We start from the raw sequence: 26,736 nt of genomic DNA, 5'->3' as shown, positions 1-26,736 counted from the left end.
GAGTGGTGTGATGCTTTTAATTCTTTCAGGTAGATATCAAGAAAGGGAATAGCTGGCTTAAATGGAACCTCTATTTTTAGGTTTTGAAGAGTCTCCACACTGGTGTCCACAGTGGTTGCACCAGTTTACGCTACCATCAACAATGTAGAAGGGTTCCTTTTTCCCCGCAGCCCTACCAGCATTTGTTATTGGTTAGTGTTTTGATGGTGTCTATTCTTTCTTGGATGAGATAGAATCTGAGCGTTGTTTTCTCATTTCTCAAACTAGTGATGTTAAACATTTTTTCCTGTATTTGCCATTTCTACTATATCTCAGAAATAATCTAATCATTTTGTTTAAAGTGTTTTTAAGGGGCCACGAAGATGGCTCAGTGGAATAAGCGCTTCCCTGGTAAGCGCATGTACCTGAGTTCAATCCCTGGTTCCGCCAAAAAATAAATAAATAAAGTGTTTTTAAATTTTTTTTTTAATTTTTTTTTTGGGGGGGGGCAGAAATGGGGATTGAACTCAGGCCCTTGTGCTTGCCAGGGAAGCACTTATTCCACTGAGCCATCTCCCCAGCCCTTGTTTTTAAATTAAAAAAAAAAAAATTTTTATTGATACAGAGTCTCCCTACACAGTTCAGACTCCTAGTGATCCTCCTGTCTCAGCCTCCCCAGCACTGGGATTATAGGTGTGTGTCACCACACCTCGTTGGAGTCATATGGCATGCAGTACCATAATTGAACTCAGGACCTTGGGCTTGCCAGGCAAGCACTTATGCCACCAAGCTATCTCCCTAGCCCCTATCTATTCATTTTAGATGTCCATTTTTGAATTGGGTCTTTAAATTTGGGACGTCTGGTTTTTTTAAAATTCATTGTATGTTCTAAATATTAGTCTTTTTGTTTGAATGGCTGGCAAATTTTTTTTCCCACATTGTTGGTTGTCTCTTCACTGTTAATGGTTTCTTCTGCTGTGAAAAAGATTTTTAATAACATGAGATCCCAGTTGTTGATTCCTATACATCAGTATCTTCAGTTCTACCTATTTCTATCTTCTAGCAGATTCAGTGATTCTTTTTTAGTTTTTAGATCTTCGAGGCATTTCGATTTTAGTTTTATGGATGATGAGAGATATCAGTAGTAGGTTTACTGTTCAGCATGTAGAAAGCCAGTTTTTCCAGCATCATTTATTAAAGAGGCTATCTTTCTTCCATTGAAATGTTTGGCTTCTCTATTAATGATAAGATGGCTGAGTATGGTTAGAGTTGTTTCTGCATCTTCTAATCTGTTCCATTGATTCTTGGGTCTGTTTTCGCTTTTTGGGGTTTTTTTGTTTTTGTTTTTGTTTTTTTTTTGCCAGTACCATGTTTTTATTACAGAAGCTTTGTAGTATAATTTCAGGTCAGGGTTTGTGATGACTCTGCCTTGCCTTTGTTGCTCAGAATTGGTTTTGCTATTCTAGGTCTTTTGATTCCAAATGATTTTTAGGATTGTTTTCTCCAGTTCTTTGAGGTATGCTATTGGAATTTTGATCAGGATTATATTAAATCTGTATAATAGTTTTGGCAGGATGGCCATTTTCACTATATTGATTTGAATGGGTGGGGGTATATTTCTATCTTCTGATACCTTCTTCCATCTCTTTTTTAAGAGTACTGTCGTTTTTATGTAAAGATCCTTTTCTTTCATTGTCAGATAGATTCCTAGTTTTTTTTTTTAATGTTATTGTGTTTTCCTAATTTATTGGTGGTATTCAGCTACACTGCTGAATTTGGTTATTAAATCTGTAAGCCTTGGTGTGGAGTGTTTGAGGTTGTCTACGTAGACTATCACGCATTAGCAAATACGGATAATTTAACTTCTTCCTTTCCAATTCTTCTTTTCTTTTTCTTTTGTCTAATTTCTCTAGCTAATGTTTCCAGAACTGTGTTAAATAAGACCAGTGATAGTGACATCCTTGCTGTGTTCCTGATTTTAGAGTGAAGGCTTTCAGTTTTTGACTGCTTAGTATGATATTAGCTGTTGTTTTGTCACAGACAGCTTTTATTGGATTGAAATAAAGGCACGCTATTCAAATTTTCTGTAGGGTTTTTATCATTAGTGGGTGTTGGTCTTTAATGCTTTTTCTGTCTCTATTGACCCGATCACAAGGTTTTTGTCTTGGTGCTGTTAATGTGATATATTTATTGACTTACATATTTTGAACCATCCCTGTAAGCCAGGGATGAAACCTACCTGGTCATAGTGTATAATCTTCTTGATAATTTGCTGCATTCTGTTTTTCCAGTATCTTATGAAAATTTTTGTGTCTTTTTTGGGGGAGTCCTTCTCTAGTTTTGGTGTCAGTACATACTTCTAAGAATGTATCGCTTCTCTCAATTTCATTAAAGAGGTCTGTGAGATAGCTCAGTAGAATACATGCTTGCCTCGCAAGCTTAAGGTCCTGAGTTCAATCCCTGGTCCTGAGAAAAGAAAAAAGAAAAGAAAAGAAAAGAAAAGAAAAGCAATCAGTTTCATTAAAAAAATTTGAGGAGTAGTGATATTAGGTTTTTTTCTTAATTTCTTGTAGAATTGTGCTATTGATCTATTAGGGTGTGGACTTTGTTAGATTTTTGAGATAGTTGTTCAATTTAGTGACTGATACTGGTTTATTTAGAATTTTTATATCTTCTTGATCCAGCCTTGCTAGTTCATATCTTTCTAGGAACCTGTGCATTTTTTCTGTGTTTTCCACTATATTAGAATAGAGGTTCCCCAAGTAGTTATTTTTTTATTTTTTTATTTTTGGCGGAACCAGGGATTGAATTCAGGCCCTTGCGCTTGCCAGGGAAGTGCTTATTCTACTGAGCTATCTCCCTGGTCCCTCCAAGTAGTTACTGATGATCTTCTGGATTGCTATCAGATTTTTGTGATTTTGCCCTTTGCATTCCTGAGTACACAGATTTGAGTCTTTCTATAAGGTTGCCTAAGGATTTCTCAGTTTTAATCTTTCAAAGAATTAACTCTTTGATTTATTGATTCTATTTTCTTAGTCTCAACTAAGAATTTCTGCCCTGATCTTCGTAATTTCCTCCCTCATACATGTTTTGATTTTGACTTGTACTTCTTTTTCTAAAAGCTTCAGGTTTAGTAGTAGGTTGTTTACTGAGCTTACTCTTTTTCTGGTACGAGAATCCACCACTATAAGTTTCCCTCATAGGACTGCTTTTCTTATGTTTCTTAAGTTCCAGTATGTTGTAATGCCATTATTGTTTTGTTGTACAGACTAACTTCTTTTTAAATTACATCTTAGCCCATTTGTTGTTCAAGAGGGTGTTATTTAGTTTCCATGTCCTTATGTAGTTTTTGTAGTTTCTTTTATCATTGACTTCCAGTTTCATTGAACTGTGATCTAATAATATGGATGGGGTCATTTCAGTTCTTTTGCATTTACTTAAGCATATTCTGTGTGTGGTCTGTTTTGGAGAACATCCCAGGTGTAGCTGAGATAAATGCATATTCTGAAATTGTGGGGTGGCACACTCAGTCGACATTTACCAGTCCATTTATTGAAAAGTTTGATTCACCTCTGATGTTTCTTCATTGATTTTTTTTTTTAAGGGATCTGGTTTGTGTGTCTATTTGTGACAATGGGGTATTGAGGTTCCACATTTCAATTGTATTAGTATTTGATTTTTCATGTTTGTTAATATGTGTTGTATATGGTTGGATGCACTAGTATTTGGTGTATATATATTTATGATTGTTACTGCTTTCTCTTGGATGGTTCCCTTAACAAATATGTGGTGACCGTCTTTGTCTCAGGTAATCAGTCTTGGCTTGAAATCCACTTTGTGTGTAAATATACTCTTGCTTTTTCAGTTTCCTATCACATGGAGTATTATTTTCCATCCTTTGGCTTTGCGTCTGCAAATTTCTTTTTGAATTGTGTTTCTTATATATTGTATATTGTTGGCTCTTGCCTCTTGATTCATTCTGCCAGTTTCTTTTGATTGGTGAATTGAGACCATTAACATTGATGATTAGAACTGATATGTATTGACTTATCTTTGTTACATTTTTTTTTTTTTTTCCTTCTTGCTGGTTGTTTCTTTTTTCCCCCATCCTTTTAATTGCTTGCCTTGCTTGATGGAGTCCTTCAGTTAGGATTCACGAAGTTGTCGTCCTTGTTACCTCTTTCTACAATAACCTTTAGAACATTTTGGAGTGCTGGATTGGAGGTCATTAATTTCCTTAAGTGTCTTTTGTCCCACAGGTATCTTATTTCTCCATCAGTTGTAAAAGATGGTTTTCCAGAATACATCAGTCTGGGTTGGAGGTATTTTTCTTCTAAGGATTGAAATACTTCACTCCTTGACTTGATAGTTTGTGTTGTGAGGTCTGCTCTGATTCTGCTGCACTTTCCTTTATAGGTGATTTGTTTCTTTTCCCTAATAGTTTTTAAGATTTGTTCTTATGTTGAATTTTTGTAATCTTGACTATTCTATGCCCTGATGTAGGTTTTTTAGATTTATTTTATTAATTAATTAATTTATTTATTTGATACAGGGTCTCGATACACAGCTCAGACTCACAGTGATCCTCCTGTCTCAGCCTCCCCGGCACTGGGATTGTAGGTGCGCACCACCATGCCTGGCTTCAGTGGCTGGTTTGGTACCAGGCCAACGCAGCGTGCAGTACTGGTGATCAAGCCCAGGTCCTTACACTTGCCAGGCAGACCACCTAGCTATCTCCCTGCCTGCCTTTTTTTTTTTTTCTTAATTACAACCAATTGGAGTTCTGTATGCCTCATTTTCCTGTATTTCAAATACTTTTTCCACATTTGGATAGTTTTCTGCTATGATCTCTATTAATAGGGTTTTTGTTGTTGTTGTCATTTATGCTACTTTTCATTGACTCCAGTCAATCTTAAGTTATTCTTCTTTGTATCATCTAGCAACTGCTGGGATGATTTCTTGTAGTCCCTTGCTATTTTTAAGAAATCATTCTTTTCATAATCACTAACCACAATTCTGTCTTAAATATCTGAGATTCTGTCCACACGGTGGCTCGTCCTATTGTGGATACTTTTGATGGAAGCTTTTATCTCCTGAATATCTGTTTGAATCTGTTTCATGGATTCCATTTCTTTCCTATGTTGGGCATTCTTGTTTCCATCATTTTCCTAAGCTCTTTTTTATTCTGTATATGCACTAGGGTCATTAATCATGTCTTTCATTATGATCACCATCTCTGTAGTTACCTGATAAATTATTTCTGATTTATTTTTTTAAAATCTTATTTATTTGGTTTGTCACTTCCCTTGTTACCCCTTAGAGAGAGTCTAGGCATGGCTTTTATATTCTGCCTCATTGCCCCCTGGGTTTGACTTTGGTAAGCTATTAAGTCTGGGGTGCATCTTGCTTAAGTGTCTTATCATTTTCTTTTTCTGCTGTGGCAGGATAGCAGATAACTTTATTGCTACTTTTGACTACTCTTAGGTAATAACTACTACTCAGAGAAGTCTTCCATGTATACAGTGGTCTCTCACTTATCACTGAGGTAACATTCCAGATACCCCTGCAATAAGTGAAAAGCAGCAAAGTAGCAATGTTATATTTATTTTAGCATTTATATATGTTTAAGGCTTTGTAAACCCTTCCGACACTCTTACAAACCTTACCAACACTTTCAAAAATAGTTCTAATGGTCTTAATTATTTTTTTTTTAGATAAATTATTTGTTTGTTTATTTATTTGGTATAGGGTCTCTCTGTGCAGCGCAGACTCGTAGTGATCTCCTGTATCAATGTCCCAAGTGCTGGGACTGCAGGCGTGTGCCACCCTGCCCAGTTTTGGTGACCCATATGGTGCGGGGCCTGCAGGGCATGCAGTACCAAGGATCGAATCTAGGTCCTTGTGCTTGCCAGGCAGGCACTTAGACTGCCAAGCTATCTCTCCAGCCTTTCTAACCATTTTCTAAACTAGTAAACCTGTGTAATTTTAACAACATATATATACTGTATGGCACAGTATGTTTTATCTGTTAAAGAAATGCATACTGTAAACAGTGTATTTTATTTTGACTTAGTATTCTTATATGTTAGGATTAATATTTTTAATACATTTTAAATTTTTTTGGCAAAAATCGTTAAAACCAAAAATGCTACACATATAAATACATACACAGTACTGTGCACTGCTCCACAATCCCACAATATAGCAAAAAGTCTGTGATAATTTAGATTAAAACAATAATCAGGGAAAAAGAAACTAAGACTATGTCTGCATCAATCCATATCTCTACTTGCCACTAGTCCCAGCAAGCCAGCTATAGACTTATGCCAGGGTAGTGGATGATTTCATCAAACTTGTACCTTTAGTTCTGCTGCAGTTCAGGCTAGTTTCTGATTGCAAGGCTGGAATCCGTCTTGTTTAGCTACAACACTACATGCCTCCTGCCACCTTGAACTCGGCTCTGCCTTTCTCTGAAGCTAGGATCTGCTTGATGGAGCTGGCCTGCAGATGTCTGAGTTCTAAGCTCAGTTGGCCCTTCTCCAAAATGGCTACTGACCATTAGCTTCCTCCTGGGCAGTGTCTGAACTCAAATAACTTTCCAGCCACTGCAGTCTACTGTGGAGGCCTCTGGGGTTGCCAGCAGTCATTGTGGGTCTGCAGGTTAGAACCAGTCCTCCCATATAGTGAGTCAGGGCTCAGGGAGAAAAACCCAACTGCTACCTCTTTCTTGTATGTTGAGGTCTTTTCTCCCCGTGAACTTCAGTTCTTACTTCAGATCTTTGTTGGGTCCTAGGGACCCACTTCCTTGCTTCTGTTCCTCATGTTGCTATGTTCCAATATCTGGACACCAAATCTTGGAAAGACTTTTTATGCTGTTCACCACTCTGCTATCTTCCTTGCAATCCTATAATGACTTTTCTTAAGCTGGAATCTTAAGTGACAGGATAGCATAACACCAGTGAAACTGACAAAATTTCATGTTACAGCATCGTTAATGATGCGTGTTTTATGGCACACTAAAACACACATTCTCTCAGCCATAGCTCAGAGCTGACTGATTGTACCAAACAGTGTTACTAAGGTTCAGGGTGCCTTTCTGTGTGGATGGCATACAGCAGTAGCATTCACCGTAATTTTGGATTACACTGTATATCTTAGTGCTAAGTTTGTCCAAGTGCTCAGTATGTATTGTTAGTACTAGTAAATAAAAAAGTAACCTACCTACCTTCCTTCCTTCCTTCCTTCCTTGCTTCGATTTTTAAATTTTAGACACCATCTTACTTAGTTACCCAAGTGTCTCAGTTACTATTCTCTCATTGCTGGGACAAATACCTGACACTCAAAGTTAAGGAAGGAAAGGTTTACTTAGCTCACAGTTTGTGGAGGTTTCAGCCCATACTCAGCTGGCTCCAAGGCAGACTGGAACATGGCAGAGGGCAGCAGTTTATGGTGGCAGAAAATGTCAGAACGGCAAGAGCAAAAGGGAGGAGCAGCAGCAACAATGGCTACAGAGAGCAAGTCTGTCTCCCTTATGTTGCATTCAGGCTTTCTGCCCCACGCTGGGTGTAGTACTCACACCCATAATCCTAGCAGCACTCACGTCCATAATCCCAGCACTGGATCATGAGTTAATCACAAACTCTAGAATTCTGCCCCATGACTGCATGAGGCTTTGGGGGACAAGTAGACACAAACCATAACACCAAGCTAGCCTCAAACTTTTCATCCTCCTGCCTCATTCTCCTGAATAGCTGGTATTAACAGGTGCCACATGGTGATATAATTGATCATTAAGGAAATTTTGCCTTTCACACATTTCAGCCAAAAAAAAGCATTGTGTTAGTGTTTATAAATAACACAGATTTAAAAATCAATATAATCTTACTGAACATAAATCCTTCAAATTATATTATATGCCACAATTCAAGCTTCTCCAGCAGTGTTAAATGCCTAAATTTGGTTGTAATGTTTTCTCAAGCTAAGTGAAAAATAATTAGAAATAATTCAAGAAAGCTGTAATATACAATAACAAAAAATTCAAATGATGATTTATTTGATTGGGGTTTGTTTATTGTTGGGAATGCCTTATAGTAGATGAGTATTTTTAGATTTTTTGGAAGGTCTATAAGTTGATCATGGGTGAGACAGCTTTCCACTTGAATTTGATATTAAATAATTTCTTCATACATAGGGGGATGAATAAGTGAGATATCCTCCCCCCCCATGATGCCATATTGTTCAGTGGTACCCTGTTTAAAAGTTCTCTGATGTGTCACTATCAGAGAATACCACATTAAATTTGGCATTAATCTTCAAAAGAAAAAGAAGTTTGTTGGATATACTAACTAAGCCTTCTTTCTATGTCTTTTCTGTTTATATGGATGTTTGTGTTTGCATGTGTTGTATGCAGAGCAAGATTTGAACTTCTCTGTTCTTCACTGTTTAATAAATGTATAGACGCAATCCGAGATCTCTTAGGTAAAAGTGGATTTACGGCAGATGATATCAACAAGGTAAATGCTTTTATATTTTCCTGATTATTTTAGAAGTAGTTTCAGATTTGGAATTTAAAAAATAGTTCTTGTTATAGCAAGAAAAATATGTATTTTCAGGAAATTAATAAGGAAAAATCATTAAATTTTGCTTAGTTTCTCTGGTGAATTGAATTTTATATATACCTGCACTCAATTTTCTTTTTTTTCTTTTTGCGGGGACCGGGGATCAAACTCAGGACCCTGAGCTTGCCAGGCAAGCACTTATTCTACTGAGCTATCTCCCTGGCCCCTGCACTCAGTTTTCTAACAGAACAGAATAATTTTTTTCCAGTATATATTTTTTTGAGATAAACAGATGCCTAAATGCATCATATGTGCAAAGCATTGTTTTTAAGTGCTTTACATATATTAAATTGTGGAACACTCACAAAAACTCTGTAAGGTTGACTCTGTTATTTATCCTTGTTTTATTAGGTTGTATGGTTAGTAAGTAATAGAACCTACATTTAACCCAATATCATTACTGAGTTTGTTCTTACTATACCACATACTACATTTCTGCTTGCCTAGGTAACAAGTCTGCATCTTTCAGAAACAGATTGTTTAATGTTTTCCTTGCCTACAAAATTATTTCTATTGAGCATATAAAAAATAAAATATTTTTCATTTTCATTATTCAAGCAGTTATTGACTGTTACAATAAGAAAATTCAGAAAATACCAAAAGCCAACTGGTGTTACATTCCAAAATTTTTTATGACACTTTATATCCATGTTTGTATGCAAGTTATAGTAGTATAGGGTTTTTAAAAAAAAAAACTTTGAATTTTATATGTTCACTTTTGAATTTCACTCTTTCCTTAATATTATAATCAATTCCTTTCCCTATATGACTTTATCATCCTTATAAACACTTTTTTTTTCTGGTGGCCTGCTCAGACCACCCTGGGGGGCTGGCACAGCATGTGGTGCTGGGGGGGTCGAATGTGGTCCCTGCACTTTGCCTAAGCTTGCCTAAGCAAATGCTTTAGGCCACTGAGCTATCTCACTGGCCCCAACACTTTTTAAAATAGGTTGTTCATATGCTAGAAATGGAAATGTACCAACAAGAGAACTGTTGTGTTGTTTCCTTATCTAGGGTGGGTGTTTTTACTATTTTATTTTTTCTATTTTTTATTTTCCTGTTACCTAGGGTGACTCTTTACCTCTCGTCACAGAAAAACACTTGTCTTTGGACACAAATTCTTTAACATGTTTAAGATTAATTCCATAGTAAAAATCACTGGGTCAAAGTTATAAATAGTTTAAGACTTTTTACCTCATTACTTTGCAAAATAAATCAATATACATTTTTACTGTAATCTTGGTGACATTGAATATTGCTGCTTGAAGATAAATTTCTGTCTTTTAAAAAGATGTATTTGGCCAGGGAGATGGCTCAGTAGAGTAAGCGCTTCCCTGGCAAGAGCAAGGGCCTGATTTCAATCCCCGGTACCACCAAAAAAAAAAAAAAAAAGAATATCTTTTAAAAAAATAAAAAAATAAGATGTATTTAAACATCATATTTTGTTGGTGAGTAGAATACTTTTAGATGCTTAGATTTTGTACCCTTGTGTGTACCCATTTGGTAGTCCTTGTCACTTAAATCTGAACAGTTTTTTTAATATATGAATACTTTAATTAGAATATTAATTTGCCATTTACTATCATCTTTTTTTTGAGGTACACACCTTCTGTTTAATTTTGGACCTGTTATGAAAGAAGGTATTCAAAAGACAGAAGTTTGATTGTATTTGTCTGATTGACATATCTTAATTACTTCAGCTGCTTTTCGGAGCTTTGTGATAAATATTAATGCTGTTTTATCTTCTCTATAGCTTGAAAGTTTTCATATTTTTTTCATGTATGTAGTACAAGGTCTACAGCACCTTATTATATAGATTGGACTTGCAGTGATTCTCCTGTTTTCAGCCTCCCAAGTGCTGGGATTACAGGCATGCACCACCATGCCCAGTCTCAGTTGCAGTCTCAGTGCACCCTAGGGGCAGGGATGGCATGGCATGCCAGGGATTGAACCCTAGCCACTGCGGTCTGCCTAAGCAGGAGCTTTAGTCCACTAAGCTATCTGACCAGCCTGAAAGTTTTTACATTTTTAATGTTCTTGGTATGTGGTGTGTGACAAATGCTTTCTTTTGTAAATTGGTTCAGTAAGTTTGTTTGGCTTGGCTTTGTGCTTACTGTTTTTTTGTTTTTTTTTTTTAGCCCTGCATGTTAAGTGCCAGAGATCAGAGGGAGGACAGAAAGGACTGTGGTAGGCAGTGTAGTACAGTGTACAGTACAGGGAAGAAGGCAGGCCTATGGGCTGGGACCCTCCCAGTGCTGATATTAATTCTAAACCAGGCCAGGGATCAAACCCCAGTCCCTGTGCCTTATCTAAGCAGGTGCTTTAGTCCACTGAGCTATTTGGCTGGCTCTATGGGACAGAAGATTGTAGTCAAAGATTTTCCCTCCAGGTATTCTTAGCATACAGGGAGTTAAAATTGTAAATGGTGTCTTTAGTTTATTGATCTTTCTGTGTAAACAAACAACAAGGAACTCTCAGTGGTTTCTAGAGCAGTTTGTCTCTCTCATATTGCCTGTTGTCAGCTGTAGGTGGCTGGTCTGCCGCCGTATGCTGCCATGGCTCTCCTGCCCCCTCTCCTCCTAGGACTCAGGCTAGGGGCACATACAGCTCTGTTGGTGGAGGGAAGAGCAATTGAGAACATGCACTGCTCAGTGTCAGTGTTTTTGTGTCTGTGTGTGGTACCAGGGTTAAGCCCAGAGTTTTTGTTCTATACTATAATCCTCAGCCCTGGCCAAGTCCCTCATTTGCCCGAGCTGGGCTAGAACTGTTGATCTTCCTGCCTCAGCCTCCAAGAATGCTGCTGTTACAGGTGTGCACTACAAAGCCCTAGCAGTGGGGGGAGATGGGGTCCCTCTTACCAGGAAGAGGAAATGACTGACTGGACTATGTTACATGCATTAAAGCCATTTAATCCTCACAAAAGCATCATGAGGTAGGTTCTGCAGTCTTCACTTTCAAATGAGGAAACTAAAGTTTGTAGAAAAGCAAAATAATTAGCTTACAGTTATGAGGCTGGTGTGTAAAAATGATAAACTAGGCCCAGAATTTTGACACTCTGCCTCCAAAACCCAACTCTCCTTTCCAGCTTCCTTATGGCTCTGTGCATTCGTTGCCTATTTAGTTTTAGTATCTGAATTTGTAGTTCTGATAGTTGTTTTCTTTGAGGGTTTGTTTTTGAGTGGCCTTAAATTTGCAGCCATCCTCTTGCTTCAGCCTCCTGATTATAGATGTGCACTATGATGCCTAGCTGTTCTAATTTCCTGTAATGAGGAGAATAGGTCTGGGTTTTGGTCAGAAAGTAGAGAACCTGAGGGTTCTTACTAGAAGTGTACATTTTCCTTTCTTCCCCTTGTTTTATCACCCACCCCCTCTTCTGCCACAGCTGATCCAAGGTCTTAGCTCTGTGAGAGAATATGCTGCAGGTACCTGTCTGAGCCTGGAAATGGGGCTTATGGGTCAGTCACTCCATGTGCAAATAGACTGCCCTGGCTTTCCAGTTCCTACCTTACCTGGCTGTCTCATGCTGGGCACTCCCAAGGACCAATCTCCACTTGGAATTTTCAGTTACACCACATCTCTTTGGTTATCCCAGACTTCACCTGCTTTAAGGTACTACCTCTCTCCTTTCCAGCTTCCAAAATGTGTGGAAATCTTACTCAAGATCTCTTTTCCAGGGGCCGGGGAGATAGCTCAGTGGAATAAGTGCTTGCCTAACAAGCACAGGATCCTGAGTTCAATCCCCGGTACCACAAAAACAAACAAAAAAATTCTTTTCCATTGCTTTGTCCTTCCACCTTTGTAGCATCTTACTGTTAGCTTAGTAGGCTTTTGGATGGGTGCATGGATATGTGGATGGGGTTAGCCCTGCACTTAGTAACATGGCTGAAGATTTCAGTAGCTCAATAAGATTTTATTGCAGTATTATACCATGATTTCCAGAGCTCATTCTTTATGTTGGGTAGGTAGGTTATTTTGACTTTATAAATGGCAGTCTTTGTGACTTGTGAACATTCTTAATTTTGTTTTTTGTATTTCTGTTGTTTTGTTTTGGGGTGTTTTTTGGTGTTGGTTTTTTGTTTTTTGTTTTTTGTTTTTTTTTTTTTTTGCTGGCTCAGCCCACCCTGAGGGCCAGGTTAGCACAGCATGTGGTACCAGGGATTGAACCGTGGTCCCCTGTACCTGCCTAAGCTTGCCTAAGCAGGCACTTTAGACTGCTGAGCTATCTTGCCGGCCCCTACATTCTTAATTTTGTTAGAATAAAATTAGGAGTGAAACCCTAGGTAAGTCTTAGTGAACTATGGCACAAGTGTTGTGTTTTTCTTTTAAGACCAAAGATGTTAATGTATAAATTATCCAAAACTAATGCCTTAATATTCAGATTTAATTGCCCTGTTGGCACTTTGTGATAAATAAATGGTTTGGGTGTTGCAATTTGGGTACTCAATCTCTAAAAGGTTCACTGTCACTGACTTCACATATCTTATTTTCCAGGGAGTTTTAAAATTATTTTTCCAAATCCTTACACAAAAATCTCATTGTAACTTCAATACAGTTGCATTTAAGTCTATAAACAAACTTGTGAATGATGTAATAACTTGCTGTAATCTAGTATTCATAACAACATTGGTGTTGTACTGTACTCAAATTTTGCTTAGTACTTTCTTAAATTACGTGGTTATAAAGGGCTGGTGAGATGCTCAGTGGACTAAGTGCCTGCTTAGGCAAGCTCAGGGACTGGGGTTCAATCCCCTGCACCACATGCCCTACCAGTCCCACCACCACCTGGCTGAGCTGGACACTGAGACTGGGAGTGGTGGTACACACCTGTAATCCCAGCACTGGAGAGGCTGAAAAGGATCACTATGAGTCCAAGCTGTGTAATGAGATCCCGTACCAAATACATTTTTTAAAAAATGTTTTTTGTTTTTTTTTTTAATTTATTTATTTATGTGTGTGTGTGTGTGGCCAGCTCAGCCCACCAGGGGGCAGGGCTGGCTGGCATGTGATGCTGGGGGATTGAACCGCGGTCCCTGGGCTTTGCTAAGCTTGTTCTAAGTAGGCGCTTTAGACCACTGAGCCATCTCACCAGCCCCTTTAAAAAATGTTTTTAAAAGGATATTTCCATTTAATTTTGGGTAAGACTGCTGTAGAATTTATTGCTGTCATAAATAAATTTTTCTGTACTTTATTTTTGGAGCTCCAGTGGTGCATTCTGTTAGCATGCAGTACTTATATTATACTTTACTTTCAAATTTGTTTTTGCTGATAAATGTGATCACTATTGATTTGGCTTACTCATCTGGAATGTGCCATTGTGTACCAGGTGGGTTCTACATAACTGGAGGACAGTAGTAAGTGTAACACAGCCATTGCCTTTGTAGAACTGAGGTTCTAAATTAGGACATACAGGTTAATAAAGAAATAGTTCAGAAAACAATGTGATAAGTCTTGTGAAGAAAAGCAAGGAAAGGTTGTGGCAGAGACAAGGTGGGTTTTTTAGGTCTGATCCCGAGGAAGTGGCTTTTGATAAGTGACTTGGATGAAGTGAAAGAGCAGGCTGTGTGAATGTCTGCCAGGGAAATAGCAGGAAGGGAGACTCCAGTTGTGACTAAAAACAGCAGGAGTGTGTATGGGTGGAAGCAAGGGAGTAAGCTGCAGGGTGGAACAGCTGAGCTCCAGGGCAAGAGAGCCAGGTCCCAGTAAGGAACGTGTAGGCCTTTGCCTAAACAAGAGTGCACTAGTGGTGGACCCCAGCATCTGTTTTGGGAAGCGAGGCCTGGGCAGCAGTTTCCTATTTGGCAGCACCTGTCTGCTACTTAGAGCCACGAGAAAAGAGAGGTCACTTGCAGGGTGAGTAGAGCTACAACAGAGAAGAGACCTCAGGACAGAGCCATGGGGCTGGAAACAGTTAATTGTTGGAAGAAGGCAGAATATAGGCCGTTTAGGACCAGCTGTCAAGGAGAAAGAGAACCAGAAAGACAAGTAAAAGTAAATCAGCAAAAGAGCACAGAAACAACTGTCCTGAAAGGTATACACACGTACACGTACGTACACACGCACGCATTGTTTTACCAATAAGTATCTTTTAACAAACCCCCCTTACCCCCCGTAAAATTCTATATATATATTACATGGGCAAATAACCCATGCACCATATCTATTATCCTGCCAAACCCCAAAAACAAGAAAATACAGAATATTACAATTTTACGCCTACCCTCCCCAATACTCATAGGGCGTGATTATAATATTTATACCCTCATGTCAGTACAACATTACATTTTTTCCCTTTTTACCCCATACCCTACTACCTTTATTCCTAGTAAAACCTTACACCCTTAAACAGTCCCCCACCATATGAGTTTTAACCTTAAAGTTAATGTAGCTTATCTTTCAAAGCAAGGCACTGAAAATGCCTAGATGAGTATTCTTACTCCATAAACATAAAGGTTTGGTCCTAGCCTTTTTATTAGTTGTCGGTAAAATTATACATGCAAGAATCATCAAACCTGTGAGAATGCCCTCCAAGTCATACCTTGAAAAGCTAAAGGTCTAGCAGGTGTGGCCTGAAGATTGATCCTTGGCCTTAAGAGCAGCAGTAGGGCAAATGGAGAGATGAACACTTTCCTGAAGTGTGTCTGCTGTAGAACAGGAGGTGGTGAAGTGGAGATGACAGTGAAGGACAACTCACATCATAAGGGCCACAGGGACATGGGTGACCAGGGATGTTGGGGAAGTGTTACATCTGTGAGTGCTAATGCTTCTCTTTCCTTAACGTATGTACCTCTCATTTCTGTTGTGCTCACAGCAATCAGATATGTAACTTAAATATTTTTGTAGAGACTGCCTCTTTTTTCTTTTAATTGGGGGAATACTATTAGTCTTTTATGGATAAACATTACTTGTAACTGATTGGAAATAGGGTATCATTTTAAGATGGAAGTTGTTTTATTTCCTGTGGTTAAAAGATTTTTTAATGTGAAGTTCACTTGTTGGGTCTTTTAAGAGCTATATTTTTGTATACTTACGAGAACTTACTGTTTTAAAGCCATGTGGTTGTCTCAGTTACTTTTCACTTGTTGCTGGGACAAAATACCCAACACCCAAAATTAAGGAAGGAAAGGCTTATTTAGCTCAGTTAGTGGAGGTATTAGTCCATACTCAGCTAGAGCAGCACATGGAAGAGGGCAGCAGTTCATGGAGACAGAAAACAGCAACGACAAAGGGAGAAGCAGCAGCTGCAGCTTGTAGCAAGCCTCTCTCTCCTTTTATTATAAGCAGGCTATCCTGGAATAGGAGTGTAGAGCTCACACAATGTCCATATCCTCCTCTTGCACAGAAGAAGGATGTTTACAAAGAATCCTGACTCTGCTGAGTCATTTTACTAAACTTCTTTCAAGTTTACACAATGTATCAACCAGTACAGTAGTCAGTTATTAGTCACTAGCACTAAAAGGATTATTCCTGAGATCTTACGTGGTTATGAGGGATTATTCTTTTATTACATTTCTTCATAGTTTATCATTTTCACATTATTCATTCATTCAGCCTTTTCTCCTTTGCCTATATTGCCTGAAAAAATGGCCCCTTTCAACACAGAACACTTAAAAGGAGACTGTTCTATGCTTGGGTTGGGTTTTGAAGATGTATCTTAGATGCTTATTAGCTGCAGCTTCTTATCAACCTTGGAGGGGGAGCTCTCCCTGGTCCTAACCAGCTGAGGCTGAGTGAGTCTCAAGGCAGCTGGAAGCTGGCTCAGTCCTTTTCTGGTGCTTCCTTTCCACTCTTTCCTGTCAACAAAGTATGTGATTGCCCCTTAGCCACTTGTGAAGCTGTAATAACACTACCGGCCTCAGCTTCTGCTCTCCCCACCTGTCTCTCTCTCTCTCTCTCAGAACTTCAGAGGCACCCTCAGAGAAAGACGGTTTATTTTGACTCAAGTCGTTGAACTGACTTTGACAAAATGTTACCATAGTTCTGATTTATTCATGCTTGGCAGTCCATTCTCTGCCCAAACATTCAGTACTCTTGGTTTTCCCACTTTGCTTTTTTTAACTTGAAATTTAAAACATCATCTCCAGCATCATGTGTTTTTATGTTCACATGTTTTCATGTAGGTTAATTTGACATTTTTTAGCTATTATTTTTTTCCTGTATCCCAAAAGTTAATGCATTTTCATGGCTGAAGCCTATAACAGTGTGGGCCCTCTCATGCTCTTATTATTTCTTGTTTTAATTTTTGATACTGGGAATTGAACTCAGGACCTCAAGCTTGCCAGGAAGGTGCTGTGCCCCTGAGCTATATCTCTGCCTCCCCCACTTTTTTGTTTTGTAGTACTCAGGTCCTTGCACTTACCAAGCAGGCACTTATGCCACTAAGCTATCCCTGCCCTGGCCCCTCTTTTTTAATTTTCAGAATAGTTGTGATACTTTTGGATACTTTTGCCGTGTATCCCTGTAATCCCACACCTGTAGTTGATACTTTTTATTTTCCTCTTTGTTGTCTAGCTTCATTTTTTAAATTTCCAAGTGGCTAAAGTTATGTTATGGATTCTGTGTTTTTGTGCTCCATCCTTAGCTGGCCAGCACCCACACTACAGAGTCCATATGTTGAAGCCTTAGTCCTCATTGTGGCTCTGTTTGGAGATGGGAGCCCTCTTAAAATAACTAGGGTTACATGGGTTGTGAGGGTGGGGCCCTGTCTCAATGTAGTTAACCATGTTCATATTTATATTTATCTAGTATTATGAATATACATGCAGTCTTAAGTGCTAAATGGATGAATCAGTGAGAAACCTAGATTCGTAAAGGAGCAGTTTTACATGAAGTTCTTCAAGCAGGAGATTTAGCCAGATAGTACCAAAAGTTTAAAATGTAGTTTTGTAACACTACAAAACATCTTTTTCCTGAAGATATTTAATAATGTCATAAGCCAGTATGGTGGCACATGTCTGTAAATTGTAACACTTGAGAGGTTGAGGAATGAGGACTGCCATGAGTTCAAGGCCAAACTAGGCTACATATGCAAATTCAAGGCCAGCCTGAACTGCATAGAAAGACCCTCTCTTTAAAAAAAAAAAAAAAAAAAAAATGCCATAGAGGCAAAGATATATGGCATTGTTTTTATAGAGATCTAGGGCTTGGCAGTATTTTGTCACAAATGATGTGGGATTTATTTAAACATGATTATAGAAGATGTTGAAACAGTACAGAATATTTTCTATTGAAATGACTATTTGTGGTTGAGCCATATATTTGTGAACCAAAAATATTGCTACTCTGGTTTTTTTGTTTGAGGTTTTTTGAGACAGGGTTTTAGAAATTCAAGGCTAGCCTCAGACTTGCTTTGTAGCCCAGACTGGCTTCAAGCTCAGTCCTTCACTTAAGCCTCTCGAGTGCTGGAGTTACAGGTTTGCACTATACCACCATGCCTGGTTTTATACTGTATTTTATACTGTGAAATTTTCTCATTTTAAACTTTGTTACAAGTAAAGAATGTTTATATATACATATATTAACATTGTAGAGTAATATATCAAATACTTAGAAATCAGTTATGTACATTAAAATATAGAGCTTTTTGAATTTTTACCATTATATAAGATGAAGATGGCTTAGCCTGTTAACATTTGATTTTAAGAATCTTCTAGAAGTAAAAACTGAAAAATTTACTTATTTTCTAGGTTGTCCTTTGTGGAGGATCTTCTAGAATCCCAAAGCTACAGCAGTTGATTAAAGATCTGTTCCCAGCTGTTGAACTTCTCAACTCCATCCCTCCTGATGAGGTTATCCCTATCGGTGCAGCCACTGAAGCAGGAATTCTTATTGGAAAACAAAATGAACCTGTGGAGGATTCTCTTATGATAGAGTGTTCAGCTAGAGATATTTTAGTTAAGGTATGCTTAGCTTTTCTATACTTGACTATAAAAATGAAACAAATTAATTGCCACAATGACTTTACAGTATATTGGTAAAAATTTTAAATTTAGGTTTATAATTTTATTTTTAATGAGTTTCTCAAAGTTTTAATATATAGTTAATATTTATCTAATGTGTTAATTTTTTAGCCAAATGAATCATAAGCTTTTAGTACAAAGACATGTTTCTATATAATTCTAAATAAAGTGGAGGTAGAATTAAGTATTTTTTTCTTTGCCTGCTTTCCAGATCAACAAGAAATGTATATTTCATATATAATGAAAGGTTTTTTTTATTGCTGTAAAGATAACTGTCAAAGGCCATACATCTTCTCTCCCTGATTGTAGAGAGTGGATGAATCAGGAGCCAGCAGGTTCACAGTACTGTTTCCCTCTGGGACTCCTTTGCCAGCCCGAAGACAGCACACCTTACAGGCCCCTGGCAGTATGTCTTCTGTGTGCCTTGAGCTTTACGAATCTGAGGGGGAAAATTCTGCAAAAGAAGAAACCAAGTTTGCACAGGTGAATACATAATGCAGCTGTATAGCTTTTCTTTTTCAATTAGATGCAGTTAAATCTCTCATTTAATATGTATATAGGACATCTAATTTGTGCCTGTGTGTATATGTGGCACTAGCGATTGAACCTAGGGCCTTCTCACTGAGCTACATCCCCAGCCCTTTATTCATTTATTTTTATTTTGAGGCCAAATCTCACTGAGTAACTAAATTGTCCAAGTGGAGCTTAAACTTGTGATCTTTCTGCCTTAGCATCTGAGAATGCTGGGAGCACAAGCATGTGCCACCCTTCCCAGCTGATACCCAACATTTTTATGAATGAATTGCTTCTACTTGCTGAAAGAGAAAAGGAATATGTGATTTTAAATTTGAAAGAGTTATGGGGAAGAATTTTTTAAATACATATTCTGGTTCTTTGTTTAAGCTCTTGGCCCATTTTAATTACATAAGGGTTTAGGAAGGTGATATTTTGTTTGCCAAATTCCAGGTGCTGTACTCAGTAATTTATAAGCCTAATCTCAAAATGATAGGTAAGATATTATGTGCCAAACTGACTTATTAGGGCTCGAGATACGCCTGAGCTGTGGAGCACTGCCTGCTATGCTTGATGTCTTCCACCCTCAACATCACAAAAGGGGTAAAAATTAAAAACTGGCTTTGTTATTCTCTACCTAGTTTTACTCTTGAGCCTGTGATGTTCCAATTGGAACATGCTGCCTGTGATTAAGATTACTTTTTTAAAATAGCACTCTATAATAGTGAAGTGGAGCCATAGAAGCTACTTAGAAACATGTCCAAGAAATATAGCTGCATTACAGCTAGAACACAGGAGTGCTATTTAGCATATAATGACATTTGTGTAAAGAGACTGGAGCATGAATGGGGGGGTATCTGACTTCCTTTCTTCTACTGAGCCATCTCCCCGTCCTAGATGACTTCCTTTCTGATACCAACAAAACAAAACAATAGTGAAGATACACACATATGCACTGCATGTGTGGCTTATATTTCAGACTTCCCAAATTGGCATCATGAACTTGCTGGTTCAGAGTCTCTCCAGGAAACTTGGTGGTATATGTAAATAAACTCAGATGGCACTCAGCATCCCACAGCTGCCCCCTCCTACTAACTTAAGTCACCAGAAGGAGAAGAGCTAGTCAGATAATACTGAACTGGAGGAAACTCTCTGCTCCTATCTCTTCCAACCTCATTTACAATGAGTAAAACAAGGAGTGGCTTATCTTAGTAACCAACCTTGATCATAGCAAAGTGTGAAAAGTCACTGACAAACTCCAAATTTGGTTTGCTGGTATACCTTTCTTTGCCAAAATATGATTTACGTTAGTGATAAGGGCTTAATCACCAAAAAGAAAAATAGTCTTTTCTGAGGTAACTAGAAGCAGTTATTTTAATCTAAAACATGATGTAAAAAAAAAAAAAATACATTAGGTTTCTTACATGTGCTTCATCTAGAGAATGCATTTGCACTTGACAAGCCTAAGTCCTATTCTCTGAATGCTGTTTCAGTGTAGGACTTTCACAATAATTGATGCCTCCAATTATTCTTATGTCAAAGTACTTAATTATCTTTGTGTTGTTTTTGTATAAACAGGTTGTACTCCAGGATTTAGATAAAAAAGAAGATGGATTACGTGACATATTAGCTGTTCTCACTATGAAAAGGTACCAAAAATGAATCTGCTTTTAATACTAAGACAATTCACTTTAAAACTTAACCCCTTTTTGAGGTTTTTTTTCTACCCATTTTCATTCTAGACAATTTACTTATTAAAAATAAAGATTTTATCAGTCACTACTAGTGATAATTGCTTAATCACCAAAGGAGAAAATAATCTTTATTTTTCTGAGGTCAACAGTATTTTACCTGATAGTTTAAACTCTGTAAACTTAATTTTATGAGAAAGAGTGTCATTTCCATTTTGATTTATTTTATGAACTCTTTATTTTGCATGTAGTCAACCTAAAAACCAAAGTCTTAAGATGTTTGTCATCCTGGATTGCAAAAAATAAACTATTGTTTCAGTAATGTAGGAGGGGGATTTCTAAGGATGTCCTACTATATAACATAACCTAAATTTAAGGACATGAATATTGTATTTCTTCTATCTTAATATTTTTCTTTCAAAAATTGTGATTTGCTGTTGCTTATTCAGTGTCCTGAAGTAACTTCTTAATGAGTTTCTGTTTTTACAAAATGAGTTATGAGATGTTATTTATTTTTGTTTAGGGATGGATCTTTACATGTGACATGCACAGATCAAGAGACTGGAAAATGTGAAGCAATTACTATTGAGGTTGCTTCTTAGTGTTTTAGATAAACTAAGATTTTTAGAACTAGAGCATCAACACATTTGGTTTCATGTACAAATAATGTTTATACTAAGATACTTTTTCAGTGAACTATGTAAGCTATGTTTCAATTAAACTACAATATATTGGTAACTGTTTCAGTTGTGTTTGTTTTATTTTTAATGTAAAATTCACCTGCTAATGGAAAATTACTTTTTTGGTCATCAAGCTGTTAAGAATTGAGTTAACTGAGGGAAATTGTACATGATGTTTCTAAAGCTTTTATATTTAACAATCCTCAGATGCTGGGAGACTGAGGAAGATCACAGGTCTGAACCCAGCCCAGGCAACTTAGTGACAGCAAGACCTTGTCTCGAAATTTTAAAATATTTAACAAGGGTTGGGTATAAATCTGTACCAAGGCCTTGGCTTCAGTCCTCAATATAGTATATACATAGCTGAGCATACATACTTTTTTTTTTTTTTTTTGCGGAACCGGGGATTGAACTCAGGCCCTTATGCTTGCTGGGGAAGCTCTTGTTCCACTGAGCCATCTCCCTGCCCCCCCCCCACTTTTTTTTCTTTTTCTTTGATTTTTTTTTTGGGTTTTTTTGTTTTGTTGCATACATACATTTTTACCAGCAAAGGTTTATGTCAAATTAGAGTTTTGCCTATTTGCATGAATGACATTATCCACATATCAGCTGGAATACCTAACTATAATGTGAAAGCCTTGGGAAGTGGCTTCATTAGAGCTAGTGTAGAGTGGCTGACAAACAGCAAGAAGGCATTCCTCACAATCTAGTCTGGAGCACTGGGATGAGGGTGCTGGCATTGTCCTGGAAGGCTCCCTTCTGAGTTACAAACTGCTGGATCAAAACAACAAAGGCACAGTGCTTGCAAAGGCCACTTTCATGAGGGTGCTGACTCCATTTGTGAGGGCATTCTGACAGCCTAATTGCATACACTAGGGTGTTGGATGGATTTCAGTGTATGAATGGAGTAGGGACAAACATTGTCCAATCTATAACAGGAAGCCACAAAATAAACATTTTATTACAAACAGCTTTTACATATGTAGAATTTTTTATTTTTCCTTCAGAGGACTGAATCTATGGCCTTCAACTTGAACTGCATCTCCAGCCCTTTTTTATTTTGAGACAGGGTCTGAGTTGCCTGGGCTGGGCTCAAACTTGCAATCCTCTTGCCTCTGCCTCCCAGAGTCCTAAGATTTTATGTGTGTGCCACTATACCAGACAAGAATTGTTAAGGATTAAAAACAATTATTAGAGCACAAAATAAATTCATGGGAAAATATAAGGCTGTAAAATGAAATCCATAACCATTGTAACATTTTATACACAATAAATGCTCCTGTTTGTTTCAGTTCACTTTCTCATTTTAAGGTTTTTTATCTAATCAGGCCTAGTAGTGCACACTTGTAATCCTGGTTACTGAGGAGGCTGAGGTAACTAGATTGCCAAATTCAAGACCAGCCTAGGCAATTTAACAAAACTCTTGAACAATAAAAAGAAATGAGGGGGGCCTACCCATTAGCTCAGTTGTTTAGGTGCCTACTTAAACAAAACAGTCAGGCTCAGGATGCTCTGGTTCAAACTCAAGCCAAACCAGAAATGCCTGAAGGCATCCTGAGGCAACCAAAAAAAAAAAAAAAAAATTCCTGCCATTTTTGGGGGCCCGCCCATTAGCTCTGTTGTTTAAGTGCCTGCTTAAACAAAGCAGTCAGGCTCAGGATGCTGTGGTTCAAACTCTCCCCAAATCAGAAATGCCTGAAGGCATCCTGAGGCAGCCAAAATAAATAAATAAATAAATAAATAAATAAATAAAGATATAACTCAGTAATGAAGTAATTGCCTAGCATGCTTGAGGCCTGAGTTCAATCCCCAGTACCATTAAAAATTTTCCCCCCCCCAAAAAAAAAAAAAAAAAACGGGGCTGGTGAGATGGCTCAGTGGTCTAAAGCACCTACTTAGAACAAGCTTAGCAAAGCACAGGGACCGCGGTTCAATCCCCCAGCACCACATGCCAGCCAGCCCCGCCCCCTGGTGGGCTGAGCTGGCCACACACACACACACACACACACACACACACAAATAAATAAAAATTAAAAAAAAAAAAAATTTTCCCCACCATATTTCCACAAATAGTCCTAATGTACAGAGTAACACGACATATATTGTTTTCTAGATGTAAAATTGTTTTGAAGAAGTTAAATCCAGTGTCTCATAGTAAATATGTGAATTTTGAACTAATTATCATACCTAACTTTAAACTGTTCTTGACTGTCTTCTAAGCACGACATACTTATTTCATTTAAATTCCAATTTTTTAAAACAAGTACTGTTCTCTGCCCTTCAGAAATCATTCATGAATTTAGAAGAGGAGACATTCTGTGGGTTTCCAGAAATCAAGTTTTAGTGGTTTTATAAAAAAATTGGGACAAGTGCATAATTTACATATTTTCCTTGGCACTGGTGTATATTTCTGTGGCTGATGGTTTCCTTCTCCATTCATGGAGATTCCATCCACCAGGATTTATCAAGACACTTGAATGTTTTAGTCTCAGGGTCCTTGACATTTAAAAGTTATTGAGGCCAGGTATTGTGGTCTTTGCCTAGAGGTCTAGTAGCTATGTGGGAAGCTAAGGCCAAAGGGATGGCTGACGGGGTAAATTTGCAGGTGATGTCCTCCAAAGCACACAGCCCACCAGCAAGCAGCATTTTTATTGTCTGTCTCATCCATTATCAAGTTTACATTCTGGTGTGCTGTCATGACCGTGTGGCATATGTGTAGTTGCCTGTGCTAAGCCATGGTTACCTAGGTGTATCCTGCTCTGTGCCTGGGCCAAACATGGGAGTCCAGTCCTCAGGTGTCTTCAGGGAGTCCTAGTTTTGAAGCTGTCCTGAACCAGCATCCCACAGAGCCATAGCAACATAGTCTCAACACCCCTTCTCTTCTCTCCTGTCTTCAGCATTGAGGGCAGAACCCAGAGCCTTCATACTGAACTTCATCCTCAGCCTTTTTCTTCTTGGGGTAAGGTGTTGCTATGCTAGTTTACCCAGGCTGGGCCAGAATTATGATCCCTCTGCCTCAGCCTCCCAGAGAGCTGGGATTACAGGTGTGGGCTCCTGCACCTGGCTCCACTTTTGTGTTTTCAGGTCACTGGGGTAGACTGGGAGTGGAGCAATAGTGGAGATGAAATCAGCTAGGCTTTGTCAGTACTTGGGGCCTGGTCATCTGTAGTGACAACAGCAGGATGGAGGTGTGCACTCTGGAGATGTCACTGACAAGACTTGCTAGTGGGAGTTGTACTTGGGAATTTTCAGTTACAGTGATGTGAGAGCAGTGTGCTTCCAGTAGAAATCATACTTTGTGTTTTGATTGTTGGTCTTTTCTGAGGTTAGGGATATATGTGTGACACATAAAATTGTAGCCATAAGCCAGGTGCGATGACACATACCTGTAGTCCCAGCGCTCGGGAGGCTGAGGCAGGAGGATTGTTGTGAGCTCAAAACCAGCCTGGGCTACAAAGTGAGCTGAAGGCCAGCCTTAACTGCATAGTGAGGCCCCTATCTTAAAAAGACAAAAAATAAATAAAATTCTGGGCTCAGCTCCCAGTAAGCCATAAGATGCTGAGGGTAGCTCACCAAGGCTGTGGGTACTATGCTAAGTGACAAAGGTCAGTGGTTTCGGTGTACTTAATCCCTCCCCCCTTTTTATGCCAGGGCCTCACTTTGGTCCAGGGGGGCCTTAAACTCACTGTGTAGCTCTGTGGTCTTGCATTCTTGGCAATCCTGTCTGAGCCTCCTGAATGGTGCTTTTTCCTTTCTGTGGTGCTAGGGATTAAACCCCGTACTTCAAATGTGCAAAGCAAGCACCTTATCACTACCACTCCCAATGTCTAAAGGTTTTATTCAGCATATTTTCAATTTATGATGGGTCTATTGAAATTAAGGAGCTTGTGTTATTTGGAGATGGGTAGCACCTGTTTTGCCTTCTACACCTGAGTAAACAGTATTGCTGATACACTGAGAAGTCTTGGAAGTCTACAGGAAAGGGGACTAGCTCTGAAGGCATAAGTTAAGGGCACTGTTTGAACTGTGGGTAACACCTAGGGGATGCATTCACCAGACACCTGTGCATGTTTGTACTGCTCAGCTTTCCATTGCTGGAGAAAAATACCTGACACCCACAGTGTGAGCTCAGTTTGACAAGGTTCAGTCCGTGGTCACCTGGCTCTAAGGTAGAAGTGGCAGGTTATAAAGGTAGACAGAGGACATTTTCTGAGGCCCTGGCAGCCAGGAAGTGCAGAGCACTAGATAACTTCTATGAACACTACAGTGACCACTTCCTCTGTCTAGGCCCACTCTGCAGCGCAGTTCAGCTGCACATTCATCAGTGGATTCATCCAGTGATGAGCAGAGCACCCCCATGATCCAGTCACTGCAGAACCCCAGGTCTGGATGCATGAGGCTTTGGGGGGAATGTTTTAGATCTAACCGTAACAACATTCAAGTCTGGAAGTCAGGGCTGGAAGCAAAGTGTTTTGAATGTTATTAATCAGACAGTATTTTGATTTACAGGAACTGAGGCAGTCACATGAAGTGAGCATATGAGAAATGTGGGCTGGGGGGGGGGGGTCTAGGAGCCGTCCTGGCGAAGGTGCTCTGCATGTCACAAGGTGGAGAAACAGTCTGTCCCTGTTAACAGGTGCTCGCTACAGAAAATGGCTAAATATGTAAAGTCCAGAAGAAAATCATTGCAATTTTACATTTTGCTGTCTTCCTCTACATATTTCTGTACAAAGTTAAAACTATTCAGGATTTGTTTCACTTTTGCTTCACGTATCAAACACTTCCCCACCATAGCAAAACCTTCCTAATCACTTTTTCAGGTTGGGTAGCCATCATTTCATAATGGAGTCAAATAACGATCTTTTACGTGGCATGCTTTGAGACGTGCTTTTCACATGAATCTTTTAAAACTCCTTGGTGTTAAGATGGCCTGCGAATTTTCACGATTTCCTTTTCTAAGATTTCTGCTTGTACTGCTAGAATAATCATTGCGGAACGGTGTGAGGCGGATGGGACACAGAAGAGGAGGCCCCTGGAGCCTTGCAGCCCAAGCTGGCCCTCTAGACACAGCAGCTTGGTCTGGCTCTGGCTCAGCCCACCAAATCCGAATCTGCATTACAGTCAGCCTCCCAGGCGGATCTCCTTGGGAAGCACCGATGGAGCCCAGGGTTTCAAATTACCTCGTATTAGCATCAACTGGGTGCTTTCAAGCCAGGGCCCACTGTCCAGCCATACACCGTCTCAGCTCATCACCACTTCTGTGTCTGCACCATTTTTCTGTGGGTCACACAAAACCCCA

The 26,736-nt window shown here is 38.8% G+C and overlaps 1 protein-coding gene across 3 annotated transcripts in view; it reads left to right on the top strand.

Annotated features, from left to right (window-relative positions):
• Positions 1-21,542, top strand: part of Hspa14 (heat shock protein family A (Hsp70) member 14) — a 42,524-nt gene extending 20,982 nt beyond the window's left edge. Inside the window, exons 8-12 of one of the 3 annotated variants that reach the window (XM_023701871.1) lie at positions 8,390-8,492; positions 18,281-18,493; positions 18,863-19,036; positions 20,645-20,715; positions 21,281-21,542. In XM_023701871.1, coding sequence (XP_023557639.1) covers positions 8,390-8,492; positions 18,281-18,493; positions 18,863-19,036; positions 20,645-20,715; positions 21,281-21,359 — 640 coding nt within the window. In that variant the 3' untranslated portion in view covers positions 21,360-21,542. The remainder of the gene's footprint in view (positions 1-8,389; positions 8,493-18,280; positions 18,494-18,862; positions 19,037-20,644; positions 20,716-21,280) is intronic. The other 2 variants (XM_023701872.1, XM_004641743.2) reach the window with 2 other exon arrangements.
• The last annotated feature ends 5,194 nt before the right edge of the window (positions 21,543-26,736 follow it).

Source organism: Octodon degus, unplaced genomic scaffold (assembly GCF_000260255.1).
Source record: "Octodon degus isolate 3935 unplaced genomic scaffold, OctDeg1.0 scaffold00141, whole genome shotgun sequence".
NCBI classification, from domain to species: Eukaryota; Metazoa; Chordata; class Mammalia; order Rodentia; family Octodontidae; genus Octodon; species Octodon degus.
The sequence above is the reverse complement of the archived record's forward strand: the minus strand, read 5'-3'. Positions and strand labels throughout refer to the sequence as shown.